We start from the raw sequence: 15236 nt of genomic DNA on the forward strand, positions 1-15236 counted from the left end.
ATGGTAATGATACTTGTTTCTAAATTTTCAGGGACTATTTATAATGAATTGTCTTTTCTTGTTGCAATAAAAGATAAAGAATTAAATTGAATAAAAACAGTATAAAATGTACTAAAAAAAACTACCTTAACTTGCCTAATGTAAGCATTAGAAAATGGTTATAAAATACATATCCTTCTAAAAAAACACAGCTTATTGTGTTGGACCATTTATACGGTACATTGCCAAATTCCCCATTATTAGGTGAAGAATGGATTAGTTACTTTTTCGACATTTTCTTGCACATAATGTAAAATCTTCTCATAAAAGGTGAAAAGTCGTCTAAAAACTTAAGCATCAGTGATTCTGACATCTAAAAATCCTTGTGTAAGTGTAATGCAGGCCCCTACTTTCTCCTGAAGAAAATCACCAGGTGTTCCAACGTGAATCAAGATAGTCCCACCTAAGCAAAGCATGACTGCAACACAGGAAGTAACAAAATATTCAGTAAGAACATGATAATTCATCTCAGAAACATTCCCAAAAAAGAAAACAACATGCACACAGGATTAAATTTGCGAAGTTGTCATCTTATAGCAGTAACAAATAATGAATAGGGTTCGTAGAAACAAAATAAATAGTACACATATCTGATCACCTTGATCCATACAATACCAAAATATGCTTGCTACAAAATACTAATGATCCCTACTCCCTAATAAAAAAAACATCTTAGTCATTATATTTATTTAATTTAATATATTTTACAAAAAGATTCTGTAAAACTTGTGTTTGAAATTCATGAAGGGATAAGACGAAAGCACTTTACTCTTTCATTTCAAATTTCAAGAGGGAATCCATTCTCCAACGAAGATGCAGGCATTTGATTATATAACTACATAGCTCACTTCAGGAAGAACACTTTTGCCGTCTATTTATCAGCTTTGAGTCAGTACACTTGCGATTGCCTTCCTAGCCTCTTCGCATAACATGTCAGATTCCTTTCCAATAATGGGTTTATGTATAACCACTTTCACAGAACCAACGTTCACTATACCCTCCTTTCCTGCAGGCATGATTTGACCAGTTCCAATAAGGGTAATAGGTACGAGTGGAGCATTTGTCTTAGCAGCTACACTGAAAGCACCCTTCTGCAAATTCCCCAAAGAAAGTTGCAAAAGAATCGAGTCAGTTCACTGATTTAAGTCTCAGACAGTAAAGATATGTACAAAACAGAAAATAAAATAGTTGAAATTAATTTATTTCGAGTTACATTCCATAATCATCATACAAGCCAAATCCTGAGAGTCAATTATGCTTTACTCACCACCACAAACCTAGTGTAGTCACTGCGTTAAATTCCCATGCCCCATTCTAATTTTCATATCCAGTATACTTAACTTTCTGTCAGTATGGGAAAACTGAATACACTCCTGTATTTTTTAAGGTATTATCTTCTTTTACCAAAGGCATTTATTAATTTCATTTCACTATCCTATTTTTTTATTATATTATTATAACAAATGCTTTCCTTGTATTGTGCTATCTATTGTAATATACAAATTGTCCAGCCGACACCACCTATTGGCTGGAGAGCACATTGGAGCTAACCTTTTTCTCCCAGCTCTTCTACTTTTAATTTTATTTAAAAACTATGCAGAGCAAATACACTCTCTTGTTTGATAATAAACTTCATGTTCATTAACAACATTCACGAAACATACTGGTAGGTAGGTATAGGAAAGTATTATCAGTATGTATTATTTCTGTTCTTCCTACGTTTCCATCCATTTACAACTTGTAGCATGTTACCAAAGAAAGACCATTGTTAGTCGCTTAGCTGTCACCATCCTATAGTTGAAACCCAAAAAATAATTTTTCTTTCTCTTCCAGCCTTTTTCCCATTATTCTCTATTTTGCCGCTAATTCAACACTAACTCCTGCAATTCGAGACTTAGTATTTTCTCCTATTTCACACAACCTTCCAGTCAACAACAGTGTCTGCTTCTACTCTTTTACCCTTTTTATTTTCTTTGGGTGGTTTCTTAATGAGTTTCTCGACCTTTTTAATCGGAGTTGGTCGATGAATTAACTGGCAACTGAATTCAGTGACAAAGCATGCCAAAAAAAACCAGCAATGTGTTGCTTTTACCTCCTTGGCCATGCAATATTTCATGCAGTACAGCTCATTTGAAAGCACATCATTACAGCCATCTTCATTCTGTATTACTCTATAATGCAATGCAAGTTTTGTTATAGTCTACAATTCAGTTCTTATTCTTTTAGGGGTCATCTTACGTTACTATTGCTGGATTAGGTTTGTATTCCTTGCAGTACTCTAGTACTAGACCTATATGATTAATGAAATAATTAGTATAAATAGGTGTAATAAGTTTTTAGGATAGTGATTATAGCACATCTTACAACAAGTGATATATTATATCTTACTCTTATCTTCCCATCCTTACTCTTATCTTCCCTGTCCTTTATTTTTTCGGACAATTGATTAATAACTGTTGTACAGCGGAAGTGGTAAAGAGGGATTACTACCATGGTCACCATGCAATTTATAATAGAGAACTTCTTTCTAATATAAAAATGCTAATACAAAATCAGTTATTTTTCTACCACGTACACTCGTAATAATCAACAAACTTCAAGCCTTTAATGGATCCTTTCCTATCTAACTTGGATCTCAGAGTCCATCAGTTTATTCCTAGATTATAATTATCTATAAACATGGCAATGGTTAATGATTACAAGAATTTTGACACAAACTCACCTTGAATGTGCCTAGTTTTCCATCTTTACTGCGTGTTCCCTCTGGAAAGAAAAAAACAGAGGCTCCTTTCTTTATCAAATCCATGCATCGTTTAAGACAGTCCTATAGATTAAGAAGCAAACAAAACTGTGACTTGAAGGTCATTCATATCTTTTAAGCCAAAGGGGGGAATGAATTCCCAGAAAACAGTACCATCCAAATAAGAACTGGTTAAAATTAACAGCAATAACAATAATAGAGAAAGAATACCAGCTGACTTCGGCTGTCCATGCGCTTCAAAGGAATGACACCCAAAAGAAACATTGCCCACCCAATTATTGGAAAGAGAAATATCCCGGTCTTGCTAATGAACTTGAAGCTTCTTCCTAATGTAAGAAGAGTATATATGTCTAGAAAACTCTGATGATTCGAAACATACACAGCAGGGGTATCTGGGGGTGGCAGATTCTCCATTCCCTCAAATTCAATTTTGAAAAATGGTGCTACAGTCAATGCAGCCCACACTTTGGCAACAAAATGATGGAACTTTCTTCGATGGCGATCAAACAGGAGTACCAACGGATGTCCAGCCAACATCAGTACAAAAAGAAATATGGCACTGAAGGCTGTGACAACATAAAAGCAAGCTCCCCTGACTTTAGATTCCACTTTCAGCTCTGCAAGTAAGTGAAGATAAATACTTGACAAAATAAATCAGCATCCCAGTTCAAACACAAATCACACAAAAATCTAACCAAATAGAACGTATTATACATACCAGGTAGCAAATAGCCATCTTCGGCAGACCCAGCTGCAGTAAGTTCAGATCTAACAACTACATCTCTGGGAAATTTATTCTGAACAAGAAATTTAGTACTATCAAACAGCCATGATACATTTTCAAGCTTCTTGGAGATTCCTAGCATGCTACATTGAGGAGCTACAGAGGAAAAGCAAGATAAATAATAAATAAAACGACAATCAGTCATTTACCAATTCACTATATACAATCATTACACCCTCAGCCATGTATCAAGAAGAAACAAACAAACTAACAAACAAACACCAGATTAGTAAAGAATCTTTTGAAATGTAAGTTGTTATTAAGAATGCATAATCAGATAGACCCACACACTTACCCTTATGTGAAGTCCACAAAATTGGGTGCTTAAAAGTTGTTGCAGAACGGTGAGAACACAACTGCAACAGGAATGGGATTCAATAAAAAAAAAAACTAAAACATGAAACGGAATAGAATGATAAAGAAATACTTACAAGGGTGGAAGAGGATCCCGCGAAGAATCTCGCTTCATTGTGGCCTAAAGATGAAAAGATGGGAAAGAAATTAGTAAAAATCGTTGTGGGGAGTTAGAGAAAGAAATAAGAAGAAGAAAAAAATGACTAACCTAGGTAAAGACGATGGTGGATTGGAGAAGGGGAAGAGAGAAAAGTGATTTCCATGGCATCGAAATTGATTTAGGGTTTGAATTGTGCTTTTTCGAATTTGTAGTCGTAAATTTCAAAGTATCATATCGTTCAAATCAATCACCGGTATCTTTTGTTTCTTGGCAGAATTCAGTTCAGGAAGTATATCACATTAGCTTTAATAATTCTTTTGTATTATCCTTTTATGCCAATTTTTGTTTTGGCTCAATTATAAACTATAGAATTATTATTTTATATTTAAAAAATATTTTTTTATTCCACTCTTCTTCATCTTCATCTTCATCTTCATCTTCTTTTTTCCATGTCCATTTCTTCTCTTTTCCACCATACTCAATCTCTTCTTCTCTCTTTCCTTTTTCATTTAAATGAATTTGACTTTGTTTAAAATGAAAAACATCCATAATATTTTAGAAAGCAACTAATTGATTTTAAAAAATGTTGTTGAACAAGGTAATATTTCTAGATTAAGTTGGTTTAATAAACATTTCCCACGAAATTATCATAGACAGCTCAATCTCTTCTTCAAAATCAAACTTAAATAAATTTATACACAAATTTAAAAAATTTAATACAACTAGTTAATCAAATGTGATATCTGAGAAACTCTTCTATACTTACTAATGGAAAAATATTCAGCTTATAAAGATGTGTCTTCTAAAACCAAAACTATATCGTGAAGTAATTATCTAAAAGTACATTATAAAAAAAACTGGAATCTTTGTGAAATTATTTATAATTAGTCAACTATAATTATAATTAAGTTTGTGTATGTGTTACACTATTGTATGAACATTGATTATTAAAACAATAGTATGTTAATTAGTTATTTGTAGAGTTTAAAATTGGTTAGTTTAAAAAAGAGAGTGAAATAAATAGTGTACTATACATTACCGATCACGCAATTGAAAATTAAAAAATAATAATCCATCATATTTTGATAAATTTATTATTTAAGAAATTATATTAACATAATCAATATTATAAAATGTTTGCCTAATACAAGAATTAACTTCATTAGATTTATTAACATATGGACGTCATTATGACCACAAGTCGGTTGGACAACATCGTTAGGATCAATTATCGGAGGTCGGTGTTTTATTTTTGTCCTGAAAATGCACTTCAAAGAATGAAGGGAAGAGAAATATATAAACTCTTCTTAATCTCGATTCCTAAATGATGTAAAACTATATTATCATATTATGAAACAATACATATTTAATAATATTTATTATTTCAATTATAAAATACGGAATTTTAACTTAAGTCTTAAAAGTATACAATTGAAAATCTAAAATCAATTAGAGCACGATAAACGACCTATACACTAAAAAATAAGAAAAATATTAATATTATTTTATACAAAAAATTATTTCAACTATACTAATTTGACTAAAATAAAAATTATTTGCTAAAAAGTCAACCAAATATAATTTTTTCTATCCGAATAAAAAAAAGTTTAGAGCCTAGATACAAAATGTTACTTTCAATTGATAGTTTCATTCTTTTGAAATGTTTTATAAATTTAATAAGATATAAACAGTTTTTTCTAAACACAAGTTACATAAATCAGGCATTTAATAATGTAATTAATTATAACGTCAATTGGTACACTAACTAGCACAATAATTGCGTAAACACGCAATAAAATATTTAAATCAAAATGTGTATTTGGGTTGGATTGTTTTAAAAAATATATATGTTTTATTTGAACATATTTTAAAGGAAAGATTCTGAAGAAAACCTTATAAGTATTTAATATTCAAAAGTTAATCATAAAATAATTAAAAAATACCAGTTTTACATTCTTTTTATTAAAAGCCAATACAGATTTATACACTCGTAATCTCAACCCTCCACATCAAACAAAATTTAAATGTAAAAAACTCCTTAGATATTTTTTACAAAAATTAATCATTATTTCCAAAATAGATATCTATATTGATAGAATAATAAATATGCATTTTAAATATATTTTTAATTCATGTAAATTTAGGAAATTTTAATTTTTAGTTCTTATTAAAATTCATTTTGGGTGAATAAGGTTTTTTATATTCTTTAACAACTTATATCTTTAAGGACACCGTTCTAGCTAACATTTACTAATATTTACAGTATAATATTTTATATTTTAAAAAATATATCCTTCAAATAACTTTTATTTATTATGAAAATAAATAATAAAATGTCATTTTAATTATAGTACTTCCACTTTAAGCTATTTTTATAGATAACTATTAAAACTTGAATACATTAAGATAAAATCATATAATTATCTTTCATTTTAAAATCTTATATACATTTTTTAAGATATAAAAAGTAGTTATATAAATAAATATAGTTTTATATAATTCACTAAAACCTACATTTTGTTTATAAATTTCATTTTTTTCAAAATATGTAAATTGAAATTCAACTTTTAGAAAAAAAATATAATTTGGTATTTATATTATATCTTTTTATTATTATGTAGTTTATTATTTTACCGGATAAAATTATAATCTATTCTATTATCTTCTTATCTTATTATATTAACCGAACTTTAAAAGGATTAAAATTCGTTTATTTGAAAAAAAAGCAAAAATAAACACACTTAAGGTCGAAAATATTCTCATATTTTAACAAAAGATTTGTTTATAATATATGAAGATAGCAATTTGGTTGATTCCCTGGCTTTCCCCCTTTCGTATTTGCAGAGAATAGGAAAACAAAAACACCGATGATTGAACCCTAAGTTTTAAATTACTGTGGGTGCCTAATTCTAACACTGGTATGTATTTTTGTCTCTACCACGTCTCTGTGATTCATGTCTTGGGATAACTATTTTGAAAATCATTGAATTGAAAATGAAGTTGTAAGTTGAGTGATGTGATAATTTTGATTCTCGAATGAATCTTTCTTGTTCTTGTGATGTAGTCATCACGAAGGTTGTTTTGTGTAATCGATAAGATTGTCTTTATGATGCCGATGGAGGAAGTTAGTTTGCATGTTTAGGCAATATCTGGTTATATAATCGAGAGTTGGATGGAGTGAGATGATTTGAAGTTGCCGTTGCCATTGTTTGAATATCGTAGTGAAATTAAGAGAGAGAGAGAGAATTGGTTTCGGCATTTATCTTCAGAATTAGAGGGAAAAAAGTGGGTATTAGATAATGTAATAGCCATGTTGAAAAACTTGACTTGTTTTCATCTGTTGAATAGGTAGAAGCTAATAAACTCATTTGATGTGTGAAAAAACAAATGAACTAAACCACTCCAAAAACCAAATAAAACCACACCTGAATTAACCGGAACACTTTTAAAATGGTTTTAACCTTACTTTAGTTATATTCTTGAATGGATTCTGGTTGACCCATTCACTATACAAGTTAGGAACACAGAAATTGTACTCCGTTTCACGTTTCAGTTCTCAGCTCAAATGAAAACATCTGGCTTCTCAATTCCCTACCCCAGTTCCATCTCAGCCTCTCCCAACAACCAAAGCAAACAAAACCCTTGATTCTTCTTTGTGAACCCTTAATTCATACGTCCCATTCCAAATCTCAATCACCTTATCTCTGCATTTGCTTTGCATACAAGTGTAAGCTAAGCTTGATTGTGATTCTCTTTTTCTGCATCAGTCTTTCTCACTGGTTTTGCAGTCATTTCTAGGTTCGCAGACATATCCATATCTTTTGTCTTTCGTTGTTTAATTATCTCATCTATCTCAGATTTTTTTGCTTTTTTGGATCTTGATCCTTTTTATTTATAATGTACGGTAAATTGGTGTTGCTATGCCGACTTACTTGTTCTTTGTATAGATGTCTTTGATTAATTTTACAAAAAAAGCAGTAGTTTTCAGTCAGATGCTCTCAGTTTTGGTTTCTCGGTTTTAGTTTTGTCCTATCTTATTGTTCTCTCGGTGCTTGCCTTGTGTTGGTTCTGCAATAATTCCTACAAAACATTATGGGCTCAGTGCATAATAAGAGGCGGGCACAAAAATAATATTTGAGATAATTTTAGGAAATAGTTATTATCATGAGTTCATCAGATACAATACAACAAGAGCAGAAGCCTTTGTGAGTGTGAATGTTTGCAAATCATAATCCTGGTCCAAACACTTTGAATGGAATGGTTCTTCCACCAATTCAATTAGGATTATAAGACTTTTCCTTAATATATACAATCTATTTGTATATTGTGGTAGATTATTTTTCTTGAGTTAACCCACTTTCTAATGTTAATTGATGCTCATGGGGGTACAAGGAAACTACAAAAACAATTTCCAAACTCGTTCAAATTAAAAGTTCTAATGTGACTCTGGAGCTGCACTTGCTTGCTGAGTTTTCTTCTTAGCTTCTGTCTTTCCCTAGCCTTATGTTTCTGAAACCATTGATGAGTAGAACTGATATATCCTGTTATAGTACTAGAAGACTTGTTTAGTTATATAAATTTGTGCCTTTTTGAATGAATTCAATGAAATTTTGTTCCAATCAGGCTGTCTCAGGTCTGTGAACTTTACTTCTACCATGGCCAACAAATCTCAAGAAGAGCCCAAGACTGCTCCTGAGCCTGATCGGTGGTACAATCTCACCCTTGGACCTTCCGTCAAAGATGAATCCTCCAACAAATACTGCACTCTACGATGTAAGTTACAAAATATAAAAGCCATTTCTAGTATTTTTCTTTTTCTGGCGGGTCAGTTTTTGTTTTCCTAATTACTGGCAACTAGTCATGGAATGTTCACACTTGATTTTGCAATGATTATGTCAAGCCTTTTGACTTTGGTTCTTAATTTTTTTTCCTTATTTATGTTGAATTTTAATCATCAATGTCTTGAAATCTGTACAGATGAATTTAAGCCAGCTTCAGTTGATAAGAATAAGCCTGGACTGCTACGCAAGACCAAAGAGAACAGGATTTCTGTGGAATTTCAGAACAACCAAATGGGAAAACCGAAGGTGACATTTGAGGGGAGTAGTGAGGATTACAAGGAAAACGATGCTGTATTGTTTTTTGATGGTGAGACACTTCGATTGGAGCGGCTTCATAGAGCCGTAAAGCAATTGCGACACCTACGAATGCCTGGTGAATCTGCAGGTGCTGCAGCTACAGTTGTGGCTGCTCCATCTGGACCAGCTTTGGATCCTCGATCATCCCCTGTTGGGAAGTCTGTAAAGCCAGCATCTCATGGCAGGAGCACATTTCAGGCTGTGCCGGTAAATGCTCATTAACTATCTATGGCATAGTTGTGTATACTAGTTAATTCCATTGCATCTTAAAAATGTATGTTGTTGGAAATTTGCATTATAAATATGGTTATTTTTGCAATGCATTAAGATTTTTACTGATTTTATTGGGTTAAAAACTGATCATGTGTGGTATGTGTATGGTTACCAATAATGTATATCCTCTTGATATCATAATGATTGAGAGAGAAAGTTGGGGAGGACGGGGGAGGGTGAGCTGATTGGAGAGGCCTGGAGGGGCAATATAAAAACTGTTTGTTTATGCTTGTTATCATGGAGGTACTTCTCATTTGATGACAGGGCCAATATTTGTATCCATGGTTACGCAGCAAGCTATTTTTCATTTTTCATATGCATTTGTTAATTAAGGGGGAAAAGGAGTTATAGAAAGAACTGAAAGCTGCAAAATTATATTTTTGAGACTGTCGAACAGGGTTTTCTAAATGAATGAAGCAAATAGTCTGTCTCTTGTACCATTTTAACGATGCTTATGTTGGTTTTGCACAGGTTGAGGTCGAGCGAATTGATATTGGTGAACCTGAGAATACTGGTATGTATCATATAGTTTGAAGGTTTATGTAATTGCATATTTGGACTGAATTGAGTTTTAAACTTCTTTTTCAAAGTAAACAGGCCCGAAGCTTTTCATTTTCACTCATAATGTGATGCAGGTTTTTATTTTCATCATATGGTTATTTACCATATGATCTTTTGTGTAAAACTGTTCTGGTCATGTTTTCCAACTTGATGATTTGTGTTTCCTTTGCTGCGTATTACAAATTGCTCCATTGTCTTATCCCCAGTGCTGAAAGGCTTTATTATTGGATTTCTGCTCTGTTGATTTTGTGGTACTTTCACCATTGATGAAATAGTTGAAGCTGGCTTTGCTATTTAATTATTTACTTATATATGAAGTATGATTAATTTAATGTTGTACGTGTGGTATGACAGGCATCAAAGCTGGTTCGAAGAGGTCATCTGATAGTCTAAATGAAGTGCCCATTAGTACCTCACCAGATGCGAAAAATGAAGTGGAGGAACATCAAGATATAAGTATTAATGACCTTTTTGGCAGCGAGTCACCTGAGGATGACAACAATGTTGAAGAAAAAGATAATGTTGGATTTGACATGAATGTTCCACAGGCGGATGATGATATTGTGGATATGGATGATAGTGGTGATGAGGTGGAAAAAGGACACAATGCTGCAGAAGCTGTGGAAACCCAGGTGAATGCAGAGGGGAGGGATGAGCAGACATCTACTTCTAGCAGTAGCAGTGGAAGTGGCAGTAGTGAAAGTGGCAGTGGAAGTGGTAGTGGAAGTAGCAGCAGCAGTGACAGTGAAGGCAGTGATGAAGACTCAGTTCATTCAATCTGAACTTATACCACGCTGCTTTCTTTTTTTTTCTTTTCTCATTGCAAAGTAATCCAATGCATAATGAGTTCAATGTGTTTCTCAGGCTTGGCTTCGAAGGCTTATGAATAATGTGGTATATTTTATGTGTTTATATTATTAATCGACTTTAAATAATTTGGCTTTGTCATTGAATTTTTTTGAAACAAGAGTAAAAGCTATCCATTGATTGAAAAGTAACAAATCTTACATACTCAGAAACACACACGCACTTTTTATTTACAATCAGCATTATTATTTATATAGATGCATTGAAAATATCAGTTAACGCTAATATTAAACATTGAAAATGTAAATTAAAGAATATTACATACTCAGAAACACATACACGCACTTTTTATTTACTTTCTAGTACCACTTGTAAAATATTTCATCTTATAACTTTATTTACTTTTTTAACTTGTTTTCCGTTTATATTTTTCCGTAAATCTATTAATTATAAACTGTAATAAATTATATATACTTGTATAACATATTATAATTTTAATCACTCTTATTAAATTTGTATCTTCTGTACTTTACTTTTCTCATTTAAAAATATATTTCAAGTTTTCTTAATATTCCAATTTATTAATTTGATTGAAATTAAAACGTATATTTTTTTTATTTAGATTTAGTTATAATTTGCAACCATATATTAACACGTACGATTAAACATTATTTATTTTTTCAATAACCGATTAAACATAGTGTATAAAACTATATAATTCTCTTTCATCGTTATAGCCGGTTCATATTACTTAAATCTTATTTGGAAATAATTATGTGTAAAATGTATTAAATAAGACACATTTTACCTTTTAAAAATGATAGGATTACTTAAATGTTAAATATTAATATAATTTCTGGAAAAAATATAATTAAAATCATACCAAACATTCCTCCTAGTAAAAAAAATCATTTTAATTTTTCTTAGTTTCAAATATTAAATTTGACTTAAAATAAGAAGAGCTTTTGCTGGTCAGAACTTTAGTTTTGTATTTCTGAAAGAAAAATTAAAAAGTATTTATATCTTTATTGTATCTCATATTTTAATTACACATGGGGAAAAATAAAATGCATAGAATAAAAATATAAAACTACTTAGTAATATAAGTAGAGATGATAGAGAAATATTTAATAGTAAATAACAATTTTTATTATTATTATTTATAATTTTTACAATAATGTCAAACATTTTTATCATCTGATTTCCAACTTACATGATTTGTATTCACTGCGAGTATCCAGATCCTTGTCATCCTCTTCAGCGAGTCTCTTACAATAACACGTTCTTCGTAGGACAGTGTAACTTCCATCAATAACATCAAACACACGCAATCTACACCACCACTTTCTTTTACCTAACTTTCGATTTAAGAGGTAAAACCTAATTCCAATTTCTGTTGTTGTGCCAAGAACCACACCAAGTCAAACAAACCCAAAAAACGTGAATACTGCGTCCGTCGTGACTTAACGACTTCACCAACTGCAACACCATTCGAACCCTTTTGTTTTCATGCATGATGTTGAAATCCACACTTTCATTATCATATCATTTTACCACCGTTAGAGAAACAACATAAATATATTTATTTAATGGATAAATAGAAAAGAAAATTAAAATTATTCATCAACAACTTTCAAATAATTATTTTATTCATGGCTGATAAAAACAAAATAAAAATTTAATAACAACTCAAACATCTTCAAAGAAATCAAAAGAAAAGAAAAAACTTAGTACACGTGAGAGACTTTAAAGGAAGAAAAAACTTGCTATTGATTTCATAAACAAATACTTAGATAAAAAAAACACATCTTCAATAAATAACACATAAGAAGAATCAAATACTTAAAAATGAGAATGTATTTCTACAACAATATCAACAAGAGCGTTCTCACCTATGACGCGAGAATATCGTTAACGCCGTCAACTACAATCATGTCGTCGAAGAAGGGAAAGAACACCGGAACTCTGTTAAATAACAAAACGCCGTCAGATCGAGTGATACTGATTGTGAATCGCTCCAAAAAAAACTAGACAAACTCTGTTGTCGAAATTCATCAGAGTGATATTGATCGTGAACACTGTGATTCCGCTAAGCTCGGCGACACCGAAAAACTGCTTTCCTACGCAGCCACGACGGAGTATCCACCGGTTTTTAGGGATTGAATGGGTTGGTTGAAGGAATCCAAAACACTTGCGGTGTGGTTCTTGGCAGAACGGGAATTGGAATTAGAAGAAATAGGTCTTTGACTGTTAAATGGAAAGTTAGGGTCAAAGAACCTGTCATAAAGTAAAAGAGAGGCATGGTCGTAGATCGAAGATTGCGTGAGGTTGATGTTGTTGTTGTTGATGGACGTTAGGCGGTCGGACGAAGAAGGTGAAATTGTGAGAGGCTGGCTGGAAAGCATGGTAGGGATCTTGGCGCCGGCGGTGAGGAGTCGGAGACTGGGCGGCGTGAGCGGGAGCTCTGCCCAGATTTCTTGAACGCTGAAGGAGACTGTCATTGAAAAGCCTCAATGGGAGACTATATGGTATTCAATTTCTATTTGGCGAGATTATAAATACTGTTATTTTTTAAAGTTCAATTTCAAAATTTAATTCAAATGAATCTAATTATCTATACCTATATACCTAAAGGGAGTCATTTTCTATTTTTTTTTAAAAATCAAAATTTAAATATTTAGAAATTTTTAAATTTTAAATATTTCAAATTTTTAAAAATCGTAAGGCATTTTTCAAACACTTCAAATTTTAAAAGTTTTCAAATTTTTAGAAATTTTAAATTTTTTAGAAATTTTAAATTTTCAATATTTTAAATTTAAAAAAAAATCAAAATTTTAAATTTAAAAAAAATCAAAATTTTCAAACCCCAAAATCTTTTTTGAAACACTTCCAATTTCAAAATTTTAAATTTTTAAATTTTCAAAATTTTAAATTTCGAAAATTTGAATTTTCAAATTTTTTAAATTTTTAAAATATTTCACTCTTTAACTTCCTTCAATATTTTTTCTTATTTTCCTTATATCAATATTTGGTTTTATTTTCTTATTATTTGGTTTCATTTCCTATTTTCAAAAAATTTAAATTTTTTATTTTTCAAAATTTCAAATTTCAAACCCTAAACTCTTTTCGAAACACTTGAAGATCACTCTCACTACTCTCAATTATATGTTGCATTATCAAGAGATGTTTCTTAAGCTTCAACAACGAATGTGTGTGTAATTTGCAATTTATTCATAATTGACATTCTTTCGTAGAAAACAAAATTTGTAAAGAATTGAACACTTATAGTGATTTATCTAGTTTTAATCACTCGCATTGGTTAAGCCAATTCACGCAAAGATATAATGATTTTACATAATAGTGATGATAACGACATTTTTTTTTATTCATAATGTACTGTAAATTTCTATTGTTAATATAAGTGTGCGAATAATAACATCATTTAATATATAAATGAAAAAAATAAGAAATGTGGATACACAGGAAGATAGCGCTTGTGTTCCCGCTAGCACGTCTGGTTGACGTTGAAACAAGAAATTATAAGGACTATTACCTTTTAGCACATATGTGGGAAGAACATTTATAATGTGAATTGAGGCTATGAAAGCTTAAGCCCTAAAACGTACCTACTAGAGTGTGGTGCAAAAGACAAATTCATTGAGAGGAGGACACAAGCTTGGAGGGTTTAGAATGCACACAAAATGTTTTGTATTTTAAAATGAAAAGTTATGAGAGGTTACACGAAGTAAGAAGGTTACGGGATATTAAAAAAAAGAAAGATCGTGCAACCACTAGATAGGTGCCACGTGTAAAAATGGATGAGTAATTGCCAAAGCCACGTTGTATAAACGACATCTTAATGGCACACATAAACTTCTTCGCCTACTCGACTCGAGACCAGCGAGTTGTGTGTCGTCCTGGCTCTGATCGAGTTTATGGAGAGGTTCGTGATGTGAAGAGGTGCTCAAATAACAATTGTGAATAATATCTCTTAGTTGAATATGAAAAAATGTTTATCAACACCCCTATGTCGATCCAAGAGAGATCGCCTCCATGAACCTTAAATTTGGTGACTCATTATAATCGATATATATTCTTGACAAATTTTTCAAAAATTATCCAAAATTTTCAAAAATAATTTTTTTTATCTTCATGCTCCATATGGAAAATACTGCACTATAAATAAAGAAAAGGTTTGACAAGAAATGGATTGAAGATTCTTTATTCATGTCTAGTTCATAATAAACTAAGTGGGAAAAATTTAATGCAGTAAGCGAGTACAAATACACTTAAACCAAATCAGTAATAAATAGAGTATCTTTAACTATAAATTGACTTATAGATCACAAGCGATTGTTATAGACGAAATACATATTCTTTGTGAAAATTAAAATGAGCTTGAATAAAGTAGAAGTTTAT

General features: G+C 31.3%; 2 protein-coding genes and 1 pseudogene across 3 annotated transcripts; 1 reads left to right on the plus strand and 2 right to left on the minus strand.

Moving 5' to 3' along the window:
• Positions 1-122: 122 nt before the first annotated feature.
• On the minus strand, positions 123-4377 carry LOC137829995 (1-acyl-sn-glycerol-3-phosphate acyltransferase BAT2, chloroplastic). 2 transcript variants are annotated; one of them, XR_011084123.1, is made up of 8 exons: positions 4147-4377; positions 4016-4059; positions 3880-3940; positions 3519-3680; positions 3011-3417; positions 2762-2863; positions 809-1130; positions 123-457 (listed from the first exon to the last, which is right to left on the minus strand). XR_011084123.1 is itself a non-coding variant. In XM_068637058.1 (8 exons), the coding sequence occupies exons 1-7, from the start codon at positions 4199-4201 to the stop codon at positions 918-920; spliced, it is 1044 nt and encodes a 347-aa protein (XP_068493159.1). In that variant the 5' UTR covers positions 4202-4342; the 3' UTR covers positions 123-457; positions 888-917. The 2 variants fall into 2 exon arrangements, 1 of the variants encoding a protein (XP_068493159.1); XM_068637058.1 differs by having other exon boundaries at positions 888-1130; positions 4147-4342.
• A 2422-nt stretch (positions 4378-6799) lies between these two features.
• On the plus strand, positions 6800-10945 carry LOC137828158 (uncharacterized). The gene is made up of 5 exons (XM_068634615.1): positions 6800-6956; positions 8662-8811; positions 9016-9383; positions 9921-9963; positions 10365-10945. Exons 2-5 carry the CDS (start codon positions 8694-8696, stop codon positions 10790-10792), a joined length of 957 nt encoding a protein of 318 aa, XP_068490716.1. The 5' UTR covers positions 6800-6956; positions 8662-8693; the 3' UTR covers positions 10793-10945.
• Positions 10946-11943: 998 nt separating this feature from the next.
• On the minus strand, positions 11944-13351 carry LOC137828992 (uncharacterized; annotated as a pseudogene).
• Positions 13352-15236: the final 1885 nt, after the last annotated feature.

Source organism: Phaseolus vulgaris, chromosome 7 (assembly GCF_000499845.2).
Source record: "Phaseolus vulgaris cultivar G19833 chromosome 7, P. vulgaris v2.0, whole genome shotgun sequence".
Taxonomy (NCBI): domain Eukaryota; kingdom Viridiplantae; phylum Streptophyta; class Magnoliopsida; order Fabales; family Fabaceae; genus Phaseolus; species Phaseolus vulgaris.